General features: G+C 42.3%; 1 protein-coding gene across 1 annotated transcript; it reads left to right on the top strand.

The window, feature by feature from the left end:
- The first annotated feature begins 1,322 nt into the window (after positions 1–1,322).
- Positions 1,323–22,286, top strand: LOC124133777 (cysteine-rich venom protein Mr30-like). The gene is made up of 11 exons (XM_046498306.2): positions 1,323–1,355; positions 9,236–9,360; positions 10,398–10,523; positions 11,460–11,491; positions 11,863–12,027; positions 16,056–16,146; positions 17,338–17,486; positions 17,826–17,920; positions 20,160–20,248; positions 21,043–21,141; positions 22,077–22,286. The coding sequence occupies exons 2-11, from the start codon at positions 9,294–9,296 to the stop codon at positions 22,184–22,186; spliced, it is 1,023 nt and encodes a 340-aa protein (XP_046354262.2). The 5' UTR covers positions 1,323–1,355; positions 9,236–9,293; the 3' UTR covers positions 22,187–22,286.
- Positions 22,287–24,109: the final 1,823 nt, after the last annotated feature.

Raw genomic sequence — 24,109 nt, 5'->3', positions numbered from 1 at the left:
GAATACCCCACTCAGACACAGTATACTAACTCCGAGCCGACAAGTCCTTGTTTTAGCCCCTTAATGCCGAGCGCCAGACAGGGTAACAACAAGTACAATCTTTTAACGTCTTTTGGTATGACGCGGCCTGGGATCGAACCCCGGACCTCCCGCCCTCCGGGCGGACGCTTTACCACTAGACTACGAAGGCGGTCTAGGTCAAGTAAACAACATAATTATGCATAAATAACTGTATAGAAGGTCATTGTGAAACAAATTGAAATTTTTAATCGGGACAGAGTGTACTCAACAGCTTTCCTGTGCACATGAGGTGCCCAAGAATACCATATTACATAGACACTACAAAGTTGCATAACTATACTACCTGTGTAAAACATTATGGAACCGAGGGGACGTGCATTCACACACGGAAGCCTCGATAGTAGATATAGTTATATAAGCATTGACTGTGTATTGTTTTCGGTTCATTGAGGTATGAATCGAATAACCGATGTGCAAACTGTATGAATCCGCGTAGCTTATAATTAAATTCGACAACGAAAACATATAATAGTTTAACCAAAACAGTTGTTTATATCAAAGCAGGCAAAAATTACGAGATTGATAAACATTCCAGGTGTAGGAATACATACTGTGGCGTGACATGAATCAGGTGATTGTTTAATTAATGCACATAACTGGACACGCCCACAACGTCAGTAGCCAATCAACGGGGAGAAGGATTAAAACAAAGTTCATAGGACCTGTCAATCAAGGGAAGAGGCGAGAAGAACTGCAACAGTCAGACTGTAACGAGCCGGAATAAATATGTCCGGGAGAAGGCGGCTGTTTCAAATGACATGGTCAGTTACCGCCAGATTCAAACATTAGTTCACTGAGAACGGGAAGACCCAGTTGGAAAAGTGCTGGTTAGAACTGAAACTCGAAGACATGAAAGTTGCGGAACCGAGGCGAGCGTGACAAAAAAAGCCGAGGGAGCCTGCACGTTTGCTGTTTCATTCCTTCTCTGCCTTCAGTCCAAAAAGGGGTTGTATGGACAATGAATATGCATGAAAGTCGCTAAATGCCCTGTGCATCGCGATACACGTGAGCAGAAAGGGAATTCCCTCGACTGTAATATTAGGATTCCCCGACATTCCGTAGTAATAAAAGTAGTCCGCTTCGGTGGGCGTGGCTTAATTGTTTACATTCATTGGGAAATTAATGCAATAACATGTGACCAATTCAGCTAATCAGAATGCAGGAATTTCAACGAACACAAGAATTTTTGTATTATTAATGAATGAAACTTGAAATGTAACAATCTTTGTGCGCAGCTTCCATGTAGTGACTGTGGAGGCTATTCGCATTGTTGTGTAAGTAACAGAAGAAGTGCCCACATGGTATATAATATATATACAATGTTTTTAAGTAATTTCAACTCATTTATATGAACAATAAGCTGATTAATACGTCCATGGATATGCTTTGTTGCACGTTCATTGTTTTGTTTCCATGTTTACATCATTTACTGTTACAGAGTAAGAGAAGGTTTTGAAAATGGGATTCCTCCTGACAAGTACTAAAATAACATCTGTTTGTTAAACGGAAAGGTTCTTATGAAAAACATTGTCTACTAATTTCTTCTCTCACTTTCCAATTTAATTCAGTATTTTTTAAGTTCTTCGAAACTGTTAAGAATAATGTCAGCATGATCACAACGTTATGAGTCAGTGCGATCTGTCACATATGTCACTAGTTTGATGCTTTCTCCATGTTAAGTCATTTCCACTATCCTCCACTCGTTATTAGAAACAGTTAGCAAACCATTTGCATTCAATTCTTAAGCAAAATGAATATCATATTTCTGAGATGTGTATGCAATCCATACAATAAATTAATCTCAATCCATAAATATATTGATGGGTGTGGTAAATTGACCTTCTATTCGTAGTGAATTGTTGGAAAATGTTCGTTTGGGGAGGTGTCCAACCCCTGATACATTCTGAATCAGAGGGTATTGAATTAAAAACAATTTTGGTTTGTTCATTTCATGGACTAGCAAATAGGTAATAACACAATGAAATGATAAAATCTTTCCATGGGATCGTACCGACGTTTATGTTCACAAAGAAAGAACGAGGGTATATCTTTGCCATAAATACTTCAACGCTGACGAAGAGCCAACGCTCAAATACAACCGACTACACCTGTATCCAAAAGAAACAGCCGGTTGAATGTGCAGAGTTGTTGTGACTACAAAACGTGATGCACATGGTGAACAAGATCATGTTGAAAGGGGGTTTCATCTGCATGCTTTGGGGGAAATTGTTCGTGGGAATTAATACACGGTTGGAACATTGCAATTACGGTAAAGCGGTGAAGTAAATGAATTAAAATCAAGGTCTTGAATATTAATAAAAATCGACAAATATTAATCTGTTAACGAGTTAACCATGTTTTCGAAATGTGATTATGTACCATCGATTATACGAAATACACCGTTTGTAGTGCTTTCAATTTCAAGTATAAGCTACTATCATTTGATGGTATCTAAATGTTACCGCGTAAAAAAGGTGTTGACATCTGTTACATAGTCAAACGTATTTACACTTATCTTCATACGCTGGGCTTTATGTATAAATATCCACATAGTTTAATGTTGAAATGTTGTATAGCACTTTTATAAGAAACACATTCTCCTGAGAAAAAAATAATTAAGCATTCAGAAGCCTGACACATAGTTATGATGTTCAAAACGTAGACTCCAGGGCCCACTTGCACAAAGCGATCTTAGCGCTGAGATGATCGTAACTCCCATGCTTTAACATAGGCTTACAATAGTCGTAGCGCTAAGATCGCTTTGTGCAAGTGGGCCCAGGTGTGTTCAGTAAACATCCATGGATGTTGCATTGCACCTCTAATCTGTTCAATCTTGCCCGACTGAAGCGGGACGTTCTACACATCAATGGTCACATCTAAGTTTATAACCCAATCGTTTATTTAATCATTACCCCAGGGAAGAGAAAACGCCAAATGAAAAGCACTGATTGGTATATACACCACACGTCCGAACACAAACATTGAAGACAGGAACAGAGGGCTGATACCACTTATTATACCTTAAAGCCAAACACTGATGACAGGTGGTAGGGTTATGCTGTGTTATAATGACGACAACCACAGTGGGTAGGGTTAGGCCGTGTAATAATGACGACATTAAGCTTTTACTTGTTGCATGACATGTAATTAGGATCCCTGAAAAAGAAGGGTAGATTCTGTTTTAGGCACACGAAGACCTATTTGCTTTGTCAGGCACTGTACATTAACATTTTCCTTGAAATTAATGTTTTAATTGCCTTGTAGGTGTAAAACGTCAGGAATGTGTACACCTGTATCACAAACGAAAACTGTTTGTTTTTTTGTTTGTTTGTTTGTTTAACGCCGCACTCAGCAATATCCCAGCTATATGACGGCGATCTGTAAATAATCGAGTATGGACCAGTCAATCCAGTGATTGACAACATGAGCATCGCTCCACGCAATCGGATCAACCAAGTCAACGAGCCTGACCACCCGATCCCGTTAGTCGCCTCTTTCGGCAAGCATAGTCGCCTTTTACGGTAAGCAAGGGTTGCTGAAGACCTATTCTACCCCGGATCTTCACGGGTCCAAACGGAAACTGAAAGCATAACATGCAACATATACCTGTATAATATACTATATTTTTTTTAAATAATCTGTTTCGCCAGTTAATAGAGATTGAGAATGCCCTGGTGTTGACCTATATATTTTATTCAAAGTACAGACTACGGAGCTACATCAATCATGCTGTCACTTTCAGGGTATTCTCTACGGAGTTTTTTCAAATTTATCAAGAGAGACTTTAAAATCAACATTTGAAGTATGAGTTTTCTCATAAACTTATATTTATCTTGGGAGTTACTTGGACAACAAACATAGAATTTTCTAACAGTCAATCATTCCGACACCTTCTATGTTTTGTGAAAATGTTGAATATGTTGAAGTTTGACATCACATCCACAGTCTTTCAGCTTATAGGACACGTGAAGATTCCGGGGCAGAATAGGTCTTCAGCAACCCATGCTTGCCGTAAAAGGTGACAATGCTTGTCGTAAAAGGCGACTAACGGGATCGGGTGGTCAGGCTCGCTGACTTGGTTGATGCATGTCATCGATCTCAATTGCGTGGATCGATGCTCATGATATCAATCACTGGATTGTCTGGTCCAGACTCGATAATTTACAGACCGCCGTCATATAGTTGGAATATTGCTGAGTGCGGCGTTAAACAACCAACCAACAACAACTTTCAGCTTATAGCGACGACATTGTGTAGTATATTTAATATTGTTGCTAATGATCTTTCATATTTCTTGATATTGTTGTTTTTATATTGTATCCCCGATGCTTCAGCAGGTTATGGGCACACCAGCAGTAAGCATGGTATGTTCGTGTATGCCAACGTTGTGGTAATAGAGTTTTAGAGTATTATAACTGATTGTATGTCTAGTAGAACAGCATCTTTTTTCAACTCAATGGTTGTACCAAAGAAGTTTCGTTGAATACTTAAATATTTTCATTGGCAAAGTTTGGTAGGGTGTTCAGGGAAACATTTGTCGTGCTGAATTCTTTACCAATTGTTGCTTAAATAAGTAAATTATATATGAACTATAATAACCTATCATGTTCACTTAATACCCGTGTGAGAATGGCCGAACGTACACGAAGAAAGTTGACACCCATATATTCTCTTCCTTATCATTCATGTACACTGTGACCTTTTTGTTATATTTGTATACTTTCTAGCTACTAGCTAATCCATGACACTCAGGGTATGATTTGGAAATCATCCCGTAACGGTAGGTCTGAACCGTTTGAATAAAGGTTTCTCTGAAACCGTAACTGTATTATACTCGTAACTCGTGTTATACAAACTCAATTCATATATATGATGTTTCTAAACGGTCTCGACCGCCTCCGTGGTCTTGTGGTAGAGCGTCCGCCCGGAGAGCGGAAGGTCCAGGGTTCGATCCCGGGCCGCGTCATACAAAAAGACGTTAAAAGATTGTACTTGTTGTTACCCTGTCTGGCGCTCGGCATTAAGGGGCTAAAACAAGGACTGGTCGGCTCGGAGTCAGTATACTGTGTCTGAGTGGGGTATTCATGTTAAACTGCGGCATGGTATCAGTGAGCTAGCACTATAAATCGGCATCAGTCCGGACTAGTACAAGCAGCCACACACACACATACACGTGCATGCACGTCGCTATATAAGTGCAATAATCTTGGACGCGATGTTAAACCCAATTTCACCTCACCTCACCTCTAAACGGTCTCATTTCTATTGACTTTCTGTTATAAATATGTCACTGGTTTAATGGTTTGGGTGTGTGCCGTATTCACAAGCTGTGTACCGAAAACACTAATCTTTCTAGATCAACTTTATCCAAGATCTCCGTTACTACATATGCCCCGCATGTAACAGATGTATGTGACTTATTTTTTACGAACACTTGGTGTCATCACTGCTCATCTGTCTTCCATTAATATGCAACTTCTACCCTTGGAACAAAGAATGCAACAAATGAAAACAAACACAAAATGTACACAGCAAGTCGTTCTGTATTATCACCCAATGAAAGCTAAAATACTACAATACAAGTCCATATCCTCCAACATATTACAATTGCATATCATCCCATAATTTCCAACATCAAAAGCCATGATTATATCACTGTCTATATAACACCATCTACTAACTGTTCCGCTTTGATAAAGGCCTCTCTGAAACATCAATATTGATTGGAAACCTACAGATCCTACATCCATAAATTTTACGTTTCTGGATAGTCCTTTGGATTTTTTTCCCAAAATAATCCTTCTCCGTAATATTTTGGTCTTTTAAGACGTGTACCCGCTGTGCACATATAATCGAAAAATCACGATTGCTAAACAGTAGACCAGGTAAAGTTCTCCATTTAATGTTGACTTTCGTGCTACCACTGTGGATAAGGTATGCGTCTACGATCGCCGCAAATTCGTTCATGTGATTGTGCTTATTACTTAAAATAGTACACAAAATAAATACCTTTTACAAACATGGAGTCACAAGGCTCTGTAGCTCACCTGAATTATGAATTAATAATTTGATAACACTTCAACCTTATTTTGGGCCAAATATCTTTATGGCTACAAGGGATAGAATTGTCATTAAATCTCCCAAGGTTATCAGAAATTAACGGGCCACTGTAATTAAATAATATTAGTTATGGTGTCTTCAGTTGCCGTATACGGTGTCATATAGCGCTAGCAGAAACATATTGGGCGGGGTTATACGGCTACTAAAGACACAATAACGAATTTATTATACCGAAAAGTTTACATTATTTGGTGTCTTTATCGCACATGAAAACTTGACACTTACAACCGGTATAAACGACGGGACTAGTACGTATCTTTCCGATACAACTCTTTAATGTAAACATAAACGTTAACAATGGAATTTATAATACACTAAATGTGAACGTTTAAACAAGTATTATAGGTAAAATGGATAGTATTTGCATAAAAAATGCCAGCATGTTATCTGATTTGGTTGGTTGGTTTGTTGTTTAACGCCGCACTCAGCAATATTCAAGCTATATGACGGCGGTCTGTAAATAATCGGGTATGGACCAGTCAATCCAGTGATTGACAAAATGAGCATCGATCCACGCAATTGGGATACGATGACATGCATCAACCAAGTCAACGAGCCTGACCACCCGACCCGTTAGTCGCCTCTTTCGAAGACCATAGTCGCCTTTTACGGTAAGCATGGGTTGCTGAAGACCTATTCTACCCCGGAATCGCATGTTATCTGAAATCAGCGGGCAACTGAAACTTGTAAGCAGTCCACCTTCCCCTAAGGACGAGCTGCTGTCTATTCTATTACTATGTGACGTCATTGGCGTTTTGTTTCTTGTATGTGACGTCATCCTAAATTATGTTCTATGACGTTGCTATTTGTAAATCAGTGACCTCCGTTGTAAGCTATTTTTCTCTATATTTTTTATTTATAAAGTCACGAACGTGGCTTCTTTGAAAATTAATGACTTTGCACATCACAATTAATTATATTAAAACACAAAACAGTGTCGAATGGCGAATTTCTGTACCAGAATTGTCATGTGAAATATGTGAGGTGGGTGTTGGAAAATCCAAAATGGCTGTTGCTGACGGTATAGGTCTCATATTAGGTCAGTAACAACCATCCTGGATTTTAACTGACGATATACGGGCTCATATAGGGTTAGTAGTTCTACTCTCTGATTGGTCAATCGCACTGTTTGGCATAATACGGCATCATATTGCTCGACGAGGGCACATTATCACGCCCGGACAACGTGCTTGCTTTAAATAGCAAGATCTGTGACACTATCAAGTGGTACTTAGGTAAATATAATACTAGTCTTTATATTTGATGATACATCTGTGAGGTTTTACATGTTTTTGGACGGCCCGGGCCAAGACGGAGCAAACACATGTGACAGATTTTCGTAAGAAAATGAAGTAAAATGGCTTGACTATAACAGACCAGTTTTCTTAAACGCGGTGTACTGTCACACTAAAAAGTTGTATTTAGGTAGACATAATCCCATCCTATAGATGTAAACACATTTGATGATACACATGTGAGGTTTAACTTGATTTTGACTGCCCGGGCCAAGGCGGACCGAACACTATGAGGCAATGTTGAGGGAATTGGGAAAGTAGATTCACTTTAACCAAGGTGTCTGCTTTAAATACGACGAACAGTGACAGTTTAAAGTGGTATTTACTTAGATATGGTAACATGCTATAGATGTTAGTGCTATGCCGGACAGATGGGAATTTTATATCACGATAGTTGAAAGTATATTGGATCCGTTTCAAATCCTATTTCGTTTAACCATTCCGCTTTTACATGTAACCTCACTCAACCACGCCAACAGACAACTTGATTTTCTAATTTTCAAGCGATTAACATGTAAATGCTTTAAGATGATGTGACATTCCGTAATAAGTACGATGTTTTAGTATAAGTATATACACTTAGACAGATTTTAACTGTGATAACGATCGATAGATAAATAAACGCTGGTCGGGTTGGTATTATTTCCTTGGTTACAGGGGACACGGGTGGCCCAGTCGTCTAAGGCGCCGCGATTCGCTGAGTTGCGTCCCTTGGGCACGCCAGAAACCTATGATTGTGGGTTCGTATCCCGGTTCGCCCCAATTATTGTTCTAGGTTTGTCAGCACCATACCCGTGCTCGTGGGTTTCACCGAAGTGGTAAACGTCTTAGACCTGCATCACTTCGGGCTTTCCTCCCACATTTAGCCGACACGCCGTGATATAACTGGAATAATGTTAAAAGCGGCGTTAAACCCAACTGACTCACTAATTGGTTACAGTGAGTGAGTGAATATGGTTTTACGCAGCTTTTAGCAATATTCCAGCAATATCACGGCGGGGGACACCAGAAATAGGCTTCACACATTGTACCCATGTCGGGAATCGAACCCTGGTCTTCAGCGTGTCGAGCGAACGCTTTAACCACTAGGCTACCCGACCGCCCCTCCTTGGTTACAGGTAATTATAATCGTGTGTTAATAGTTATTTATAAGTTAGCATTTTTAAACAGTTTTTCATAGGATGAAAAGGATATTGGTGCTGGAACAGACCAGCAATTAACACTGTCACTGTGATGCAATCGCGTATACAACCAAAAGCAACTGTTACAGTATATAAGGCGCCGTTTTTAACTAGTATGTTTTTCTTATTTTAGTATGTCAGTAAATCATTTATTGATTCAAAAGAATGAATTTTCATCACAATTTGATTTATGATATCATGTCATATTTATTGATATCGCATTATCGATTTTTAGATATCAGTAAAATAATTTATTGTATCAAATTATGTATTTTAGCATCTACATGGATCAGACATGCGGTGAAATTATTACGGGTCTATTTGTAGTGAGGTGAGGAGAAATGGGGTTTAACATCGCGTTCAAGATTATTATGTGTGTGGCTGCTTATACTAGTCCGGACATTGCCTGTTTTATAGGGCTAGGCCACTGAGATATCATACCACTACCCACTCAGACACAGTGTACTGACTCCGAGCCCACCAGTCCTTGTTTCAGCCCCTTAGTGACAAGTGTGAGAAAGTACAATCTGTAAACGTTTCTATGTTTGACTCTGTTAGGGGAAAGAACTCCGGTCCTTCCGCTCACCAGGCAAACACTCTATCCACTAGACCACGGATGCGGTTTGAAGCTGAGGAAGACGGCACCGCACCATGCGTCATACTGTTGAACGCGATAGCATCATGTAAGGAATTGAAAACATCACCCACCTCAGATGAACTTCCGGTTAGATGACCCTTCAGTATGGAATACTGTAAGGGACATTCTCGCGATCTCGCATTCTCTTGTTTTAGGCATATGTAGCTCGTTTCAGATCCAGATCGCGAGAATGCGAGATCGCGAGAATGTCCCTCACAGTATTCCACACTTCAGTGTATCCTTAACATCAATCTATCACACGAATTCTCAGGGCAAGGATAAGGAGTAAGGTAGCTTAATGGTTGAAGCGTTCGCTGCTCACGGCCAAAATGTGGGTTCGACTCCCCATGAGTATAAATAAATGCACAGAGTGTAGAGGTATTCGTGGTGTACCCCGCTATGATAGTGCTGAAATAATGGTGACTGTCACTCACTCACTAACCCAATAGCGTACGGCTTTAAATGCCACTTTTGTTTTGAATGTATATCGTGTTAACATATTATGTATCTGTACGTCATTGAAAAGAACATTTTATCAATACACAAGCTTGTTTATTGAAACATATACTTAATGACACTTAATAACATACTTATATACACAAAACTCGTGGTTGTTCCAATTAAAAGGAATATTGAACATGGAAACAAAACAATCACACTTTTCATTATTGTGTCTGTTTCACATAGGAAGTTCCCACCTGTTCTCGAGTTTCAATCGGACTTCCATCTTAAAGTGAAAGTACTAAACCATTTTAAACGAAATTGGGTTCTTCCCGTATCAAATTCGACCGCATTGTACCACATTTCACATCTCAATATGGCCCTCAGTTTACCGGACTCGAGGTAACGGTACATCATGATAGCATTTGACTGCCTTTCAGTTTGTATTTGATAATTTTGATAATATTGATAAAATTGATAATGTTAAAAGGCACTGTCATCTCGCAAGATGACAATCAGTGACATAACAATCGAGAAAATAGTGAGTGCTTATATAATCTATATATTTATCTGCCGGATCACATTAAAGCACTTACGAAAGCAATATGCATGTTTTTTTATCACCTGCCACATCTACACCAGCGGGCAATATAAGGACAGAAGAATGTGGTGTTGTCACAACGTTGACGAAGCCGAGGAGGACAATGATGAAGTTCACTTTGCTGCTGCTGGTGGTGTTGCTTGGGTCGGTGATGGTAGAGGGAGAAGGTGAGTGGTACATTTACTCCCTCGTAGTTAGACGTGGCTTGACTCACCCATCACCATCTTAATTGCCGCAGTTCTCCTTGTGAAAAGCCCCCATGGAATCTGTTACGGCGGATAATCAAGGCTGGTTGTTCTCTGTCATTTACGCTTTATAGTATACAGTGAGACCTCGTTAAGAAGCGGGCCCTTTCATATCTATGTTTAGCAATATGAAGTTCGATAAAAGCGGAGTGCTGGTATTTGACCACACTGCTGATCCTGATTCTACCGGGGCTATAACGATAAATCGTATTTACGATACTTCGAGATAGCCGAGTTCGAGCGAAAGAAGGATAGATATATTTTTTCTGTCTATTTTTGGTATTCACCGAGCGATGTAATAATAATCCAAAATGTTATCCTCACGGGTATTTGTCTCTTATCTTACAAGTAATAAGTAGCGTTTATGTAAAAATTATCAGTCTGTCAAGATTAGTCACGTGGTGCGTTGTTTCTGATTATTCATTTGCGCTGAGGGCATTGAAAATTTTCATAGTTAATGTTAATTTAGTAATCGTATATGTAAACACATATCATCTGTCTAATACCCACAATATCCTTGTTTCGGAGCTTACGTCGTTTCGGAGCTGAATATAATTTATATTTCAAATTTCTTGTTTCTTACGCATTCAGATAAATACTTTCACGCGCCGTATCAGTATACTACTAGCAATAAGGAAGCGATATTTAATATTTATGACAACAGAAAATACTGGAAAAAATATGTTGTACATTGATCGTTTCGGCAAATGATTAGTCGCGAGTCCGCTAACAGTTTCGCCCTAATGGCGAGTTTTCCGGACTGAATTCGCTGTATAATGTACCCTCTCCTTGAGGATTTATTGATACCAAGTTTACATATATAACGAAAACTACATAAAAATTATATTTTTTATGCAGGGTCCTCAGATCATACCTTCGTGGTGAAGTCGGTAAGTGGCGGAAAATGTGTGTGAGTGAGGGAGTGAATGAGGGAGGAATGGAGAGAGTTAATGTGTCGTGTATACTCCACGTTGAACAATATTTCAGTCATAGCTCAATTTCGGTGAAACCCACTAGCATGGATATAATGCTGACAAGGTAAATTAATATTGGATGAATAGGTTTGTAAATATACAATCAGCGGATCCTGTCAAAAGCAAGGGACGCAACTTTACAGGGTAAAGGCGATGCATACGATGATGTCTAAATTACAAAAGTCAACACATCAGTTTTCACATGGTTCTTATGAGGCCTAGATTTGAAAAGCTCAGTCGAGCCTGCAGCAGATTCCGCCATTAACCCCAACCTCTGCCCCGAACAGGACTGCGACTCTACCTACCTCGCCATTCACGCTTACTACACTCTGTGTCTGGTGGACATAGGGACGGATGCCCCACTGTCAGCCGCGGACAAACAAGCCATCGTGGACAAGCACAACACGTACAGAAGTAATGTGTCACCGACTGCCACCAATATGGTCAAATTGGTAAGTAGTTAGAACACTCTTTGTAAGGTCATGCAAGGTCATCAGGCTGCCAGATATAGCATTACGTTGAAGTAGGCTAGTTGACACCCTTGCCTCGGGAAGATGGTGCCGCTAGGCTTTGATATAGGCTAATAGACATTCTTGCCCAAGGAAGATAGTGACACTAGGCTTTAAATATAGGCTAGGCTGAAGATGGTAAAACTAGGCTTTGAAGTAGGTTAGTTGACACCCTTGCATAGGGAAGATGGTGCAGCTAGGCTTTGATGTAGTCTAGTGGACACCCTTGCCCCGGGAAGATGGTGAAACTAGGCTTTGATACAGGCTAGTAGACACCCTTGCCCGGGGAAGATGGTGAAACTTGGCTTTGATATAGGCTAGTGGACACTCTCGCCTCGGGAAGATGGTGAAATTTGGCTTTGACATAGGCTAGTAGACACTCTGGCCCCTGGAAGATGGTGAAACTAGGCTTTGATATGGGCTAGTAGACACTTTTGCCCCTGGAAGATGGTGAAGCTAGGCTTTGACATAGGCTAGTAGACACTCTCGCATCGGGAAGATGGTGAAACTAGGCTTTGATATAGGCTAGTAGACACTCTTGCCCCTGGAAGATGGTGAAGCTAGGCTTTGATATAGGCTAGTGGACACCCTTGCCCCGGGAAGAAGGTGAAACTTGGCTTTGATATAGGCTAGTGGACACTCTGGCCTCTGGAAGATGGTAAAACTAGGCTTTGATATGGGCTAGTAGACACTCTTGCCTCTGGAAGATGGTGAAACTAGGCTTTGATATGGGCTAGTAGACACTCTCGCCTCTGGAAGATGGTAAAACTAGGCTTTGATATGGGCTAGTAGACACTCTTGCCTCTGGAAGATGGTGAAACTAGGCTTTGATATGGGCTAGTAGACACTCTTGCCCCTGGAAGATGGTGAAACTAGGCTTTGATATAGGCTAGTAGACACTCTCGCCTCTGGAAGATGGTGAAACTAGGCTTTGATATGGGCTAGTAGACACTCTTGCCCCTGGAAGATGGTGAAGCTAGGCTTTGACATAGGCTAGTAGACACTCTCGCATCGGGAAGATGGTGAAGCTAGGCTTTGATGTAGGCGAATGGACACTCTCGCCTCGGGAAGATGGTGAAACTAGGCTTTGAAATAGGGTAGTAGACACTCTTGCCCCTGGAAGATGGTGAAGCTAGGCTTTGATATAGGCTAGTGGACACCCTCGCCTCGGGAAGATGGTGAAACTTGGTTTTGATGTAGGCTAATGGAAACTCTCGCCTCGGGAAGATGGTGAAACTAGGCTTTGATGTAGGCGAATGGACACTCTCGCCTCGGGAAGATGGTAAAACTAGGCTTTGATGTAGGCTAGTGGACACCCTCGCCTCGGGAAGATGGTGAAACTTGGTTTTGATGTAGGCTAATGGACACTCTCGCCTCGGGAAGATGGTGAAACTAGGCTTTGATGTAGGCGAATGGACACTCTCGCCTCGGGAAGATGGTAAAAGTAGGCTTTGATGTAGGCGAATGGACACTCTCGCCTCGGGAAGATGGTGAAACTAGGCTTTGAAATAGGCTAGTAGACACTCTTGCCCCTGGAAGATGGTGAAGCTAGGCTTTGATATAGGCTAGTGGACACCCTTGCCCCGGGAAGAAGGTGAAACTTGGCTTTGATATAGGCTAGTGGACACTCTGGCCCCTGGAAGATGGTGAAACTAGGCTTTGATATGGGCTAGTAGACACTCTTGCCCCTGGAAGATGGTGAAGCTAGGCTTTGACATAGGCTAGTAGACACTCTCGCCTCTGGAAGATGGTAAAACTAGGCTTTGATATGGGCTAGTAGACACTCTTGCCTCTGGAAGATGGTGAAACTAGGCTTTGATATGGGCTAGTAGACACTCTTGCCCCTGGAAGATGGTGAAACTAGGCTTTGATATAGGCTAGTAGACACTCTCGCCTCTGGAAGATGGTGAAACTAGGCTTTGATATGGGCTAGTAGACACTCTTGCCCCTGGAAGATGGTGAAGCTAGGCTTTGACATAGGCTAGTAGACACTCTCGCATCGGGAAGATGGTGAAGCTAGGCTTTGATGTAGGCGAATGGACACTCTCGCCTCGGGAAGATGGTGAAACTAGGCTTTGAAATAGGGTAGTAGACACTCTTGCCCCTGGAAGATGGTGAAGCTAGGCTTTGATATAGGCTAGTGGACACCCTCGCCTCGGGAAGATGGTGAAACTTGGTTTTGATGTAGGCTAATGGAAACTCTCGCCTCGGGAAGATGGTGAAACTAGGCTTTGATGTAGGCGAATGGACACTCTCGCCTCGGGAAGATGGTAAAACTAGGCTTTGATGTAGGCTAGTGGACACCCTCGCCTCGGGAAGATGGTGAAACTTGGTTTTGATGTAGGCTAATGGACACTCTCGCCTCGGGAAGATGGTGAAACTAGGCTTTGATGTAGGCGAATGGACACTCTCGCCTCGGGAAGATGGTAAAAGTAGGCTTTGATGTAGGCGAAAGGACACTCTCGCCTCGGGAAGATGGTGAAACTAGGCTTTGAAATAGGCTAGTAGACACTCTTGCCCCTGGAAGATGGTGAAGCTAGGCTTTGATATAGGCTAGTGGACACTCTCGCCTCGGGAAGATGGTGAAGCTAGGCTTTAGTATAGGCTAGTGGACACTCTCGCCTCGGGAAGATGGTGAAGCTAGGCTTTGATGTAGGCGAATGGACACTCTCGCCTCGGGAAGATGGTGAAACTAGGCTTTGAAATAGGCTAGTAGACACTCTTGCCCCTGGAAGATGGTGAGGCTAGGCTTTGATATAGGCTAGTGGACACTCTCGCCTCGGGAAGATGGTGAAGCTAGGCTTTAGTATAGGCTAGTGGACACTCTCGCCTCGGGAAGATGGTGAAGCTAGGCTTTAGTATAGGCTAGTGGACACTCTCGCCTCGGGAAGATGGTGAAGCTAGGCTTTAGTATAGGCTAGTGGACACTCTCGCCTCGGGAAGATGGTGAAGCTAGGCTTTAGTATAGGCTAGTGGACACTCTCGCCTCGGGAAGATGGTGAAGCTAGGCTTTAGTATAGGCTAGTGGACACTCTCGCCTCGGGAAGATGGTGAAGCTAGGCTTTAGTATAGGCTAGTGGACACTCTCGCCTCGGGAAGATGGTGACACTAGGCGTTGATATAAGCTAGTGGACGCCCTTGCCTCGGGAAGATGGTGAATCTTGGCTCTGTTGTAAGCGAATGGACACACTCGCCTCGCCAAGATGGTGAAACTTGGCTTTGATATAGGCTAGTGGACCCCCTTGCCTCGGGAAGATTGTGAAGCTAGGTTTTGATGAAGGCTAGTGGACACTCTTGCCCCGGGAAGATGGTGAAGCTAGGCTTTGATATAGGCAAGTGGACACCCTTGCCTCGGGAAGATGGTGAAACTAAGCTTTGATGTAGGCTAATGGACACCCTTGCCTCGGGAAGATGGTGAAACTAGGCTTTGATGTAGGCTAATGGACACCCTTGTCCCAGGAAGATGGTGAAACTAGGCTTTGATATAGCCTAGTGGACACCCTTGCCCCGGGAAGATGGTGAAACTAGACATTGATATAGGCTAGTGGACACCCTTGCCCCGGGAAGATGGTGAAACTAGGCTTTGATGTAGGCTAATGGACACCCTTGTCCCAGGAAGATGGTGAAACTAGGCTTTGATATAGCCTAGTGGACACTCTTGTAAGGTATCTTTTATTAAAGTTAGCGATTTGTTATATCAAGCCACAAAATAACGAATGGAGCCTAAGAAAAATGTAAATGTGAAAGTTCTTAAAGAGTCGAGAGACATACTTGACATGTTAACGAGATGATGTGAACATGCTATTTGACAAGACAAGAGAACTATAAGTAGTTCCGACATATTTCGCTCCAAATAAATTTAGTTAAGAGACAATAGTTTCTACTCAATAGAACTATCGATTTTCATTTTTAGAATTCCATCACTAACATAATGTACATAGTATGTATTCCCTCCTCTACCTGTGATACAGACGTGGGATGACAACATTGCAACATATGCAGCCAAGTGGGCTCGCCAGTGCTATGGGGGCCATGACGCATATGCCGCAAGATCACTTTCAAGTAAGTTTTTAACACGTGTCTGCAGCCTATGCTCCCTGAGGACATCCATGGGTATGTCGGACAGTTATTGACCCTTGGTCAGTCAGCAACGTGCCATGGAGGGTTGAACTAAACGGCCTGTGTAACTTCGGGCGTTTCTCTCACATTAAACTGCCACAGGAAATACTGCTGTAGGCAGCGCTAAACTCATATCACTCACTCACACACTTAATGAAACTACTTAACCTATAAAGTTATCAACATGTGTGAAATGAGTGTTGTTTTACGTCGTTTATTTTCTCAATATGCAGGCAAAATTATGCCAAAGAACAGAATCGGGCTTTAGTCGGTTTACCCAAGAACGCTAGTAATGGTAGTACTTTCTTTACAAACAGCGGGATATCCGGCTGTCCTAGTGTGACATCTTACCCTGAGAGAAGGGACATATGCTTATGCTATTGACCACTTGTTTATGTACCTCTGTCAGCCTGTAGCTGTGGCTGCTCAGTCGCCCGAGGCACCTGAATTCGCTGTGCAGATTTGCGCCCCCCCATACCTAGCAAAAACCTTTGATCATGGGTTATAGCCCTGATTGCGACATGTGGTGGTGACTGAAATAATGTTTCACTCACTCACTCACTCACTCACTCACTCACTCACTCACTCACTCACTCACTCACTCACTCACTCACTCACTCACTCACTCACTCACTCACTCACTCACTCACTCACTCACTCACTCACTCACTCACTCACTCACTCACTCACTCACTCACTCACTCACTCACTCACTCACTCACTCACTCACTCACTCACTCACTCACTCACTCACTCACTCACTCACTCACTCACTCACTCACTCACTCACTCACTCACTCACTCACTCACTCACTCACTCACTCACTCACTCACTCACTCACTCACTCACTCACTCACTCACTCACTCACTCACTCACTCACTCACTCACTCACTCACTCACTCACTCACTCACTCACTCACTCACTCACTCACTCACTCACTCACTCACTCACTCACTCACTCACTCACTCACTCACTCACTCACTCACTCACTCACTCACTCACTCACTCACTCACTCACTCACTCACTCACTCACTCACTCACTCACTCACTCACTCACTCACTCACTCACTCACTCACTCACTCACTCACTCACTCACTCACTCACTCACTCACTCACTGCTTATTCTAGCTATGCCCGGAGTGGACATAGGACAGAATGTAGGTGGTGGCTACGACAGCATCATGAAGGCGTTAGAAGGCTGGCATGAGGAGGTTGACGACTTTGAACACGGCGTCGGAAACAAAACAGTTGGCGCGGTTGTAGGCCATTACACCCAGGTAATAAGATTATGATTTATTGATAAATACCAAACGGTGGGAAACAATTGTCAGCTAAACAGTTTGAGCGTTGGGGTATTAATTTTGTAAACTACGGTAAATAGGCATAAGGATAATTATCATGAAAGCAAAGTTTGCGAACAAAAGAAACATCGAATGCAACACGTGTCATCATTGCCAGATTGCGCGAGAGGTTGCTTATATCAACCGTAATTATTTAATCACCCGCGTGATATAGCTGGAATATTGATGGTTGCGGCATTAAACAAGATTAAATCAATAAATGGTGTCAATATTGTAAAATGTATACGATGGCCTTGTTTTCTTTTTTCTGTTTAGGTTGTGGGGTTCAGAGCCATCCGCATCGGCTGCGGGGAAGCCACGTGTACAGGAGCGAAATATAGTCGTTATCAAGTGTGCAACTACGCGATCGGGTGAGTAATCTTTAATAAAATTATATTATACCAGTCGCGTAGTCGGTGAGCACCAAATGGGGGCAGGGTTTAAGTTATATACTGAACAACAAAAGTTCCTGTGACATTGAATAAGATTTAATGCAAAGTTATGTTTTTTACCAAATCTTAAACAATTCCGGTTTGCAACAGATAAAAGACTCCTGTAAGTGTTCAAATGGTTAATTTGCCATACTGACTTCAGAAAATGCGTGATTTCATAAAAAATGTCAATTTACAAATCAATAGCGTGTGTGTCTACCTCTGGTTGCGATGCAAGCAACACATCTTCGTCTCATGGAATGCACCAGGCGTCGCACAAAGACATGTTGGATATCTGTCCATATCTGCTGGAGCATGTTTCGAAGTTGACGTGGTTGACGTCGAAGGCGCCGATCCATCTCATCCCACATGTGCTCGATTGGTGAGAGATGAGGGGTGCAAGGCGGCCAGGGGATGCCAGGGGATGCCAGGGGATGATGACATTCACGTTGTTTTGTTGAAGAGACTTCTGAACAAGTCGAGCAATATGAGGCCGGGCGTTGTCATGTTGAAAGGTAATGCCTGGGCCATGACGACGCAAAAATGGTACAACAACAGGGCCGATGATCTCGTGCGGTAGCGCTGTCCATTAAGATTTCCCTCTACCACTATCAAACGGGTCCTCTGTCTTGCTGTAATCACACCCCATACCATACGCTGCCGCCCCCGAACCGATCTTCTTCCATGACACAATGATTGACGTAACGTTCACCTCGACGTCGGTACATTTGAATCCGTCCATCGCTGTGGCTGAGGTGAAAACGAGACTCGTCAGTGAATAGAACTTGTCCCCACTGCATGGCCGTCCAGCGTAGACGCTGTCTGCAACACTGTAGACGTGCTTGACGATGGTTTCCTGTAACAGTTGTCTTGTCAATTATAGGTTACGCGTGGCCTGCCGCTCCGAGGATGGTCTCTGACTGCATTCGTCTGTTGCCAACGTTGCCATAAACACCAAATGGTCTTGCAACATCACGTTGACTCGATCCTGCTTCAGGCATACCAATGGCTCGCTGACGCTCATTTTCGGACAGGCGTGGCATTTCGTAATGTTGAATAATTGCGTAATTTTGGTGATTTTCTGAGTGGTTGTTGTCAGCACGATGCTGAACAATTGATATGGATTCCCGTTAACGCACATGCTTTTTATACCCATTCTTGTATAGTGAAATGAATGGGGCTTGCATAAAAGTCAATCACTGGATTGGCTGGTCCAGACTCGATTATTTACAGACCGCCGTCATATAGCTGGAATATTTCTTTGTACGGCGTTAAACAACAAACAAACATGCTGGAGGGAAGCCCGACGTCCTGTTAATCTCTGCTGTTTAATGGTGAAGTTCACGCGCACAGGTGTGATGCTGATAACGTAGGGCGTGGAAGTAGTAGGAGAAGTAGTAGCAGTAGTAGGAGAAGTAGTAGCAGTAGAACTATAGGTTTTGTTTGTTTGTTTGTTGTTTTACGCCGCACTAGACTATATTCCAGCTGTAGGACGGTGGTCTGTAAATAATCGAGTCTGGACCAGACAATCCAGTGATTGACATCATGAGCATCGATCCACGCATTTGGGAGCAACAGTAGTAGTAATATAAGTAGTAGTAGTAGTAATGGTAGTAGAAGTTGAAGCTGATGGAGTAGTAATAGTAGTAGAAGTAGTAGTAGTTTTGGTAGCAGAGGGAGTGGTAGCAGTAGTAGTAGTAGTAGCAGTTTTGGTGGTAGAAGTAGTAGTAGTAGTAGTGGTGGTGGAAGTAGTAGTAGTAGTAGTAGTAGCAGTTTTGGTGGTAGTAGTAGTAGTAGTAGTAGTAGTAGTAGTAGTAGTAGTAGTAGTGGTAGTAGTGGAAGTAGTAGTAGTGGAAGTAGTAGTAGTAGTTGTTGTAGCAGTCGTAACAGTAGTAGCAGCAGTGTCAGAAGCAGTAGCTGTAGTATAAACCGTGAAAGATGCAACGATGAGTGAGTGAGTGAGTTGGGTTTAACACCGCTTCTAACAGTATTCCAGTTACATCACGGCGTGTCAGCGTAATGTGGGAGGAAAGCCCGAAGTGATGCAGGCCTGAGGCGTTTACCACTTCGGTGAAACCCACGAGCATGAGTATGGTGCTGAAAAACCTAGAAACATACTCGGGGCGAAGCGGATGCAACAATGATATCACACAAGTGTAACATGATGTCTTTGTTGCAGTCAACAGACGCCAGACGTCAAGACTCCATATGAGAAGGGAACTTCGTGCAGTAAATGTCCCGCGGACAAGTGCTCCAACAATCTCTGCGGTGAGTGTCTGTTTTCTCTCCACCGTTACCACAACACACAGGGACGATACACGCTTTTGTACAAATGGCAGGAGACAGGAGAAACATGGCTTAGGACAAATCAAAAATTACAATTTCAACAACGACTGTATATAGAGCATATAGTCGTAGAAATATATACAGTGTTGGTCACTGGTGATTACATCAAAGAATCTCAAGTGACATATACTTGAAGTACAGAAATGTACTTGATATTGTTCTAATTTCTTTGGCCAAATGTCCAAGGTGGTTTAACAATGTTACCTTGGCGTTCCTCCACCTGAACTACGGTACACCCTCATTCTTTGGGATGAGCGAGAGGTACAGTGTCAATACTCAGGGCCCTTTGAACTTTACCGTAGTTCCGCCAGTAATCACTAGTGATTGTGTGAATATGGTTTTATGCCGCGTTTAGCAGTATTCCAGCAATATCACGGCGGGGGACACCAGAAATGGCTTCACACATTGTACCCATGTCGGGAATCGAACCGAGTCTTCGGCGTGACGAGCGAACGCTTTAACCACTAGGCTTTAACCCTCATCACCCTCATCACATCTTAGAGCACTGTAAACCTACTCAGCAACATCACCAATTCTTACTGCAATTCGTAATTTCAGGGATTAATTATTTAAAATTCATATTTATAAAAAAATAAATATTTTAAAACATAATTTAATTTCATTGATAAAATACAAGTGGCTAGGTTGCCACAGTAAAGATAATCTACCATGTATCTGAAATGTAAATAAATAAATACAATCAAGTCAATTTTCAGATTGCGGAGACAAGCTGTGTCTGAATGGCGGCTCCTTGGACACCAGCACCTGCTCGTGCACGTGCACCGGCATCTGGACAGGAAACACGTGCACTGAAAGTACGGATATGCATTTATATCAGAATAATTCAAGTTAACAGTGTTATAAAAAAAACTACCAGAATCCAGAAGGGTTTTTCTAAACCACATTTCTGTAATTTGTATGCAAACGTATTAGTTTCCCTATCACCATGCGCGTAATGGCAACGGCTCGTATGTTTGTTTGTTTGTTGTTTAACGCCGCACTCAGCAATATTCAAGCTTTATGACGGTGGTCTGTAAATAATCGAGTCCGGACCAGACTATCCAGTGATTCACATCATGAGCATCGATCCACGCAATTGGGATCGGTGACATGCATCAACGAAGTCCGATCACCCGATCCCGTAGTCGCCTTTTACGTCAAGCTTGGGTTGCTGAAGACCTATTCTACCTGGTCACGGCTCGTTTGTTATCAGTTCGACACGCGTCCATTTGTCTCAAAACGGCAATGTACATGAACATGTATTGTACCCGAGGACGAGTTTACTTATCCTTATCAGTGGTGCTGTGTCTAGTCATAGTTAATACCAATAATGATAACACGTATGGTGACATCAATACTTCTTACTTTATAATTCATTTAATGTTGCTCGGATATTTAGTAGTAGTAGTAGAGTAGTAGTAGTAGTAGTAGTAGTGGTAGTAGTAGTAGTAGTAGTAGTAGTAGTAGTAGTAGTAGTAGTGGTAGTTGTAGCTGTAGTAGTAGAGTAGTTTAATTAGCAGCTGTAGTAGTAGTAGTAGCAACTGTCGTAGTAGAAGTATAGCTGAAGTAGTAGCAGCAGCAGTAGTAGTAGTAGAAGTAGTAGTAGTAGTAGTAGTAGTAGTAGTAGTAGTAGTAGCAGTAGTAGTAACAGTCGTGGTGGTGGTGGTGGTGGTGGTGGTGGTGGTACGATCATCGTCATTATTATTTTCATAATTGCTGAAATAATTTTCACCACTTTGTTTCACATCAGAGGCATGTGGAGCCGAGAAGGCCTGGTGCCCAAATGTGCCGTCACTGCAGTGGTGTAAGGATTACAGCAACATCCCCGTGGATTGCCCGAGGTTCTGTGGTGTGTGCTGAATGTTGGATGGCGCTGCCCAAACGATCGCATACAGAATAGTTGAACTGTCATGATGATTGACTCAGAATAAAGCCAATCTGGATGTGTGTTTCATGTGTATTTCTCTATTGTCATTCTCTTAATTCTAAATTGAAAGAAAACAGCACGATTGGGCTTGCGCTATGTCACGTAACATCCATTGGCTCGTCTGAGGCGTCAAGATTCGCAGAAACCTATGATTGTGGGTTCGAATCCCGGTTTGACCCGATTATGTTTCTAGGTTTGTCAGCACCATTCTCATGCTCTTGGGTTTCACCGAAGTGGTAAATGTCTGAGACCTGCATCACTAATGTCGGAGAAAAAAGTCCGAAGTGATGCAGGTCTCAGACATTTACCATTTCGGTGAAACAATCGAGCTCGGGTATGGTGCTGACAAACCTAGAAGCATAATCTTGGAGAACCGAGATTCGAACCTACAATCATAGGTTTCTGGCGTGCCCAAGGGACGCAATTCTGCACAGCGAATGGCGGTGCCATAGACGACTGGGCCACCCGTGCCCCCGTTTTTTAAAGAAATATTGTGATTGATTGATTGATTGATTGATTGATTGATTGATTGGTAGCGGTGTTAGTGAGCTTCCAATGAAGGGTGTAGCGCCATTAAAGAGAAGCGTGTCATAAGAGTTTGTTTTTTTAAACAAAATATAGTTTGATTCTAAGGTTTCATTCAAAGAATTGTTTTCCATGCAACCTGTCAGTAAGTGGCTAGTTTTGTCAACACATGTCTCTGAAATTATGCGAAGATGAAAAGTTAGCGTACCCACGTATTTCGTAATTGACCCGTCCTTTGGTGACATTGTCGATTAAACAACTCACATACTCATGTGTTAGAAGTTATATATTTCCTGATATAATGCAAAATGACGAATTACTTTAAACAAATGAAGTTATGTAATATTATGCATCATTTAACTAATAATCCGTGCATTATATGTATTTGTAAACAAAGTTAAAATCTTGAAAGTTATGAAATGTTCAACTTTAAATTTGTCAGGTCACACATTGAGATGAATATGTTATTGAAGTGATGGATCCCGTACCCCCATCACCAATTGATAAAATGGATAAAATGACTTAATGGTAATGACAAGTGTAGTCACGTGACGGGAAACTCAAGTGAACAGTGCTCTGACACAGTTGCCATGTATGATTCAAGTGTTTCCGTTTGACCCGCTGCCATGTCAGATGTAATGCGATAGTCACGTGACACTTCGCTCCGGGTTACACTACTCTGACACAGTTATACAATTGCCAGCTAACATGGCGAGTCTGTGTGTGTTGGTGCTGCTTGTAGCAGCCTCATCTGTGGTTCAGGGACACGAAAATATTGCAGCAGTTGTCAGTCAGATGGGTTTGCTTGAGAAAGAAATTAACCAGCTGAAAGTGGAATTGAACCACTTAAAATCTGACGTTCCAGGAATGGAGACGAGAGTCATAAACAAGATGGACATTTTGGAGTTACTGCTGAGATCGGATTTGACAGAGAAGATTGTACCTTCCTATATGCGTAGTCAAATAGAGTCGTTTGATGCCACGGTAAACAGTCACGTGATGTCCCAGATTAAAAATCTGAAGCGTGGATATCAGCAGATGAAGCGACAGACACTGAGTCTCACAAGACAGTTGGGGGACACTGTGAAAGACAAAGATGCATGTGAACGGCAGGTGAGTGAACTAAAGACAGAGTGGAACCGAACACGTCATCACGAGACACATGTTGAAAAGGAAGTGAGTTTACTAAAAGATCACGTGTCACTCGTCATACGACAGAGTACTGACATGCAAGCACAGATTAATGAAACACAACGATCAGTTGAGACCCTTGTGGAACAGAACGTACGTTTGAGAAATGACTTGATTGTGATTAACGCCAGTCATGCAGA

Source organism: Haliotis rufescens, unplaced genomic scaffold, assembly GCF_023055435.1.
Source record: "Haliotis rufescens isolate VD_foot unplaced genomic scaffold, xgHalRufe1.0.p SCAF_16, whole genome shotgun sequence".
NCBI lineage: Eukaryota > Metazoa > Mollusca > Gastropoda > Lepetellida > Haliotidae > Haliotis > Haliotis rufescens.
The sequence above is the reverse complement of the archived record's forward strand: the minus strand, read 5'-3'. Positions and strand labels throughout refer to the sequence as shown.